This window comes from Carya illinoinensis, chromosome 10 (genome assembly GCF_018687715.1).
Source record: "Carya illinoinensis cultivar Pawnee chromosome 10, C.illinoinensisPawnee_v1, whole genome shotgun sequence".
In the NCBI taxonomy this organism is placed as follows: Eukaryota; Viridiplantae; Streptophyta; class Magnoliopsida; order Fagales; family Juglandaceae; genus Carya; species Carya illinoinensis.
The window spans coordinates 38,625,167-38,631,221 of NC_056761.1; the positions used below are offsets into that span (position 1 = coordinate 38,625,167).

Here is a 6,055-nt window from a genome sequence, read left to right on the forward strand (position 1 = left end):
ATTCTTCCTTCTGTTTTGCATTGAGTGAAGGAGTTCATAAGCAACAATAGTGTTATCTGAAATCATTCTTCCTGGAACAAAAGCACTTTGGGTGTCTGATATTAGCTTTGGCAGGATGGTCTTTAACCTGTTTGCAAGGACCTTAGCTATGATCTTGTAGTACACATTACAAAGGCTAATTGGCCTATAATCAGTAACCTTCCTAGGGGAATTCTTCTTAGGAATGAGGGTTATGTAGGTGTGATTGATAGCTTGGAACCCAGCCTTTGTGTTTAGGTGCTCTAGTACTGCATTTGTTACATCTTTGCCAACCGTGAGCCAGTGGCTTTGGAAGAAAATTGCTGGAAAACCATCTGGGCCAGGTGAGCCCAGTGGATTCATTTCATGTATAGCCAGCTCGATTTCCTCTCTGGTGTATGCCTTAGTAAGGGACAGATTCATTGCAGGGGTGACCGTGGTGTTGAGGACTTCCATTATGGAGTTGGAAACATTGGGATTGGAGGATGTGAAGAGGTCCATAAACACAGCTTGGAATTCAGACCCTATATCCTCAGGGGATGTCAAAATCTGGCCCTCCTCAGTGTGAAGCTTCTGAATTATATTCTTCTATTTTCTAGCCGAGGCACACTTGTGGAAGTATTTGGTGTTCCTGTCACCATCTTGGAGCCACCTTTGTTTGGCTCTTTGCCTCCATTTCAGGTCATTCTGCTCTAGTGAGGAATTCAACTCCTTTTGTAAGGATTTGATTAGATCATTATCCAAACCAATATTGGAATCTTGCAGTGTTCTCAAAAGTTCCTTCTTGTGGGTCAGTTCCTGCTGGTGAGCTTTCCTGTTGATGTTATTCCACTCTCTTAACGGAAATCTGCATCTCTCAAGGCTCCTTCTAGTGACATCTACCCTTGATCCTGTTTGGAGGGATCCCAGCCAGGCTCTTTTTATTACTGCCACACACTCTTCTTGCTTAGCCCAAGAGGCCTCATACCTGAATATTTTCCTATGGGTGCGAGGGGTAGGATCTGTAGCCTTGCTTGAGATATAGAGAGGGTTGTGATCAGAACATAAGGTGGGTAAGATGGTGACTAAGTTTGAGTCAAAGTCATCATGCCATGCACAATTTACTAGTCCTCTGTCCAATCTCTCCTTAGTAAAACCTGTTCCCTCACGGTTGTTGCACCAAGTATAATGAGAGCCCACATAACTAATGTCACCAAGATTACAAACTGCTAGGGACTGTCTGAATTCTTCCATCTGTCTAAAGGATCTGGGAAGGCCACCCCACTTTTCACCATGAGAGGTAATTTCATTAAAGTCTCCCATGCACATCCAAGGGGTGAATTGGTCAGGTTTAAGATGTCTAAGTAGGGCCCAGCTTTCCTTTCTTCTTGCTGCTATAGGGTGACCATAAAATCCAGTGACCAGGAAATGATTTGGGAAATCAGAGAGTTGGAATTGAAGGGTTATATGACTGAGGGAGTAGGAAACCAGATTAGCTTGAGTTTGAAGTTTCCAAAAGAAGGCTAGGCCTCCACTTCAACCAATACAGTCCACAACAAAGCTACATTCATAGCCTAGCTTATTTCTGATGGATTCTAATTTCTCTTTTCTACATTTGGTTTCCATAAGGAACACCAATGATGGGGACTTATCTCTCACTAAACTGTGGAGTTCTCTAACTGTCCGAGGGTTCCCAAGCCCTCGGCAGTTCCAGCACAGTGCATTCACGGAGATGGGCAGGGCTGTCGAACAGCCTCTGCCTTGTTACCATGCTTGAGTCTTTTTGAGGACCTCGTGGGCTTTGTAGTTAGGGGATTGCTTCTTTTTTTGTTTTTACTGATGACATGGTGGGAGATGGGAATAGACATGGATGGGCCATCACTTGGGATTGGTTTGCCACGGGCCCTCCTTTTCCAATTTGTCAAAGGAGGGTTATGAACCTGAGGTTTTGGGCCTATCTGGGTATTCAGAATAGAGGGACTTACTTGTAGAGTTTCTACTGCAGGAGCCATGTTGGTGTCTATTGCCAAGTGGACTGTATGGTCCTTGGGAGAGATGGTTTTGATAGCAGCTGCATCAGACACCTCAAGACTATGAGAACCTTTCTTTTCTGATCTTTGAAGACTTTCATTGTACTTATGAGTCTGAAAGTTACCAACTCCCCTTACCTCCTCCACATCACCCTCTGAGAGTACAGGGTCACTAGGTACTGTTTCCCTGACATCATTTGACTTTCTAGAGCAGCTGTTCCCGCCAAATTCTACACTTTGTTCATCTGAACTACCATGCTGTCCCCTGCCTGAGACCCTCCCCACTGGACTGCCTGCCTGAGGTTGGTGGCTTGATGTTTTATGCGGTGCAGTGGCTCTAAGCTAGGAGCCATATTGTGCTTGAGATGCAGGCTGTAAACTTTCATCTATAGCCTGCCTTGAACAGTTGGGGTGGGAATGCAGGATTGTTCCACAGAGATAGCAGAAAGAAGGGAGCCTTTCGTATTTGAAAGGTATCCAGATCCTGTTGTTCTCAACAGATACTAATCTACCCCTTGCCAGAGGTTTGGAGATGTTGATGAGTACCTTTACCCGTAGGACTCCCCCCCATGCTCTTCCTTTTTCATCAACCTCTACTGTAAGGACCTTACCAGCACTTGCTCCCAGTTTTTCACCCATAGTTCTATTTAGGCCTGCAAAAGGAAGGTCATGTAGTTGGATCCAGAAGGGTTCCAACTCGAACTGGATGTCTTTCAAGGCTTGCTTGCCTTTGCATTCTTGGAGGCAGATTAAACTTCTATCAAAGGACCAGGATCGGCCAGCCAGCACCTTGTTTTTCACTGAGAGGTTTTGAAATTCAATGAGGAATTTGTTTCTGCCATAGTCTTTGAAATATAGACCCCCTTCAGTATTCCATATCCTAGTCATAGTTGCTTTGAAGGCTCCTTTATTCACTTCCCTTTCCGATACCACCAGTGCCGCAAGACACAAGTTACTGAAATCCTGTGCAATTAGCAGTTCCTCCTTTGGGAGAAGTATTTCTTGTTGTTCCTCCTCCGTGAGCCTTAATCCCTTACATAGAAAGGAAAGTTCCTCCTCCATTGTAGGACTAAAAACTTTTAATGAGAAAACGAACTATCAGCAACAAAGAACTGAAAAGAAACTCTATGGATCAGCGAGATCCAAGAGACAAACTCTATGTTCTAGAGAGCATAGAGAGAAAACCTCATCTCCCAGAGAGAGGACCCATTCCTACTATGAAAAATGATATTCACTAAATCGAATTGAGTAATATATATTTAGTCTGTAGAATCTATTGTACATACAATGTCTTATTGCATTTATGTACCTATGCTTTTCCTGTACTAAAGTCATGGCCGCCCTGTTGGCAAGTCATGGGCATGCTGAGGCAAGTTCAAATTCGTTTATTTCATGTGTACAAATTCATGTATTTCATTTAACCATTTCCTTCTGGAAGTCCTGTTCACATCTAAAGGCACAACTAGATTGCATGTGGATTGGGACTTGCCGTTGTTGAACTATACTATTATTTCCCTCACATTGTGATAACTGCACTAAGGCATGATGCTTCACCATACACGATGATTGCATGCTTGCATACCTGTCACATCACTAATTTGCTCTTCTTATAAGATACGCAGCGTTTCAAATTCAGGAATTACGCATTGTGTTTCTTCTAGTTGGCTACATCTTGCATCATATGAGGTTAAGAAATCTGAGTTTTGGATTATTTCTAGGCAGGTTAAGCTCGTAAAATGTCTTGTACAGAACATTGTGGTTGATATTTACTTCAATCGGTTAGGAGGGCTCTGTACACTATGTTTTCTTAAGCTGGTAGCCTTTTATGTAAATTTAAATGTAAGTGCTTCCACAGTAATCAGATGCTAGACTATATAGAGAGCAGTTGTATTCGAAGAACTTAACGATTTATTGAATACAGAGCTGGTTCATTGCAGGGAAATAAATTTTTCGAAAATAACACCTTTTGTTTTATTAGATTGATTAATTTAATTTTTTTTATGCAGTATAGTGAGTATTTTTAAGGTGTTATAATGTAGTATTTCCCAATTATTTTTCGTTAGCTTTCCTTTTCTTTAGGTACCTTTTTGCTAGTAATTTTGGGTACCGTATCCTTTTTGTAATAGTTTGCAATTTCCATGCTCATTACAATATTCTTTTCAGAGAAATCTTTTTCATAAGGTAATTCAAATATGTGTTATTTTTATTCCAAAAAACATTAGGTAAACTAGAACATACTTCTTTTTCAATTATAATTTTAAAATTATTAATTTTTTGAATTAATAATGGATATTTCAATTGTTCTTCAATTTTTTTTGTATTTTAATTCTTGTTTTAGAAAATTTATCTATTTTTCTTTTCTTTTAATCTCATTCTTAGTTAAAAGATTAATTTCTTTAACCAATGAGACTTCTTTTAAAGTATTAATTTCTTTTGAAACTGTGAGAAATAGAAATTTAAATTGAACTTCTTTACCTAATATTTTTGTAAAAATTCATTTTTCTGTTACAGAGAAATGTTAGAGTAAGGTTAGGCATAAATTTCCTAATATTATTCTAGTGTTGATATTTTTTACTAAAATAAATATTGTTTTAAAGCAAATTCCATTATTGCAAATGTGTGCATTTGATAATTTATAATATATGTTTAATTTTGCTCCTTTAGTTTGAGATAATGTCTCTTTTGTTTTTTCAAAATATTTAGAACGTATTATTTCTTCTTGTATACAGTTCAAATCTACTCATGTATCTAATAAAGTAATTGTCGCATAAGAAAATTCTTTGCTAATAAAGATAATTACTTCAGTATATCATTTTTGGAAATTTATTTTATTAAAAATATTAATGAAATTATTTGGTTCTTCTTTAACAACTATTTCTGAGCTTTCTTCTTATTCTTTTTTAGGAGAATTATGTAGATATTTTAAAGTAATTTTTTGTCTTTCTGTTTTAAATCTATTTACTATTTATAAGAAATTATATGATAAAGGTATTGGGATAGGCGCTAAAGTAATTTGATTAGTAAAAGTATTTTTTTAATTTTTCTAAATATTCTTTTCTTTATTGTGGATTACTAATTTTATTAATTAGTTCTAATATAATATTTTCATGTGTTGACAATACATTAGTAGTTTTATAAAGACAATTATTTTTATCTGAACAATTACAAACATGTACCTCATCCTCTTCTAATTCACTATCAAAAGATTGTTCTAAAAAGCCTGATTCTTTTAATTGATAAATTTCTTCCTCTTCTAAAGAGCTTTCATCTTCTTCACTTGAACGTATTATAAAAATATTTAATAATTTTTCTTTTACTATTTCAAGTAAATCTATTTCATTAATTTGTTTTTTAACTTTACAACTTTTCCAAATTTATAACAAACAATTTGTTTTTTCTTTTTATTAAACTTTTTTTGTATTTTTTATAGGTTTATTAGATATTTGTTTATCTTTTGTCTTTTTATAAGGTCTTTTATATTTTTATTTTTTATTTGTGTAATCTTTATAATTTCTTTTTACATTTTTCTATCTTCTAGATGGGACTAATGATGGAGTGTAACCAAACTGTTCACAAAATGTACCTAACTCTTTCTTAACAAATTTCGTTTCTTTATCCATTTGCTTTTTTAATTTTAGATCATTATACATAATTAGACCAGTTCTATTAATAGTAGTTATTATATCACCATATGTGAGATTAATAAAATCAATATTATCAACTAGTTTTACTAATAATTCTCATACCTTTTGGACGAAATAATATGGAAGTCTGTTATAAACTTTTCCTTCTAGTATGGTTGTTGACAATCATTTCTAATCATAACTTTCGTTGAAAATATATTTTTATACCATATAAAATCAGATAATTGAGGACATCTTAAATTAATTAATAAATCACTAGTTCTTTCTTAAAATTGAATAAGATTACCAAGAAAGTGTTTGGATAGTATAAATATTAAAGTATTAACAGCATCTTTTATAGGTTGATCATTTTTTAATTTAATTTCTTGCACATGTTCATCATGT

The 6,055-nt window shown here is 35.7% G+C and overlaps 1 protein-coding gene across 1 annotated transcript; it reads right to left on the reverse strand.

Moving 5' to 3' along the window:
* Window positions 1–606: 606 nt before the first annotated feature.
* LOC122278715 lies at window positions 607–1,320 on the reverse strand. Its single transcript, XM_043088896.1, has one exon. It carries the CDS (start codon window positions 1,318–1,320, stop codon window positions 607–609), a length of 714 nt encoding a protein of 237 aa, XP_042944830.1.
* Between the last annotated feature and the right edge of the window lie 4,735 nt (window positions 1,321–6,055).

Bases quoted from the DNA above. Each gene is read 5' to 3' on its own strand.
- LOC122278715 (XM_043088896.1), bottom strand. From the start codon at position 1,320: ATGGGAGACTTTAATGAAATTACCTCTCATGGTGAAAAGTGGGGTGGC.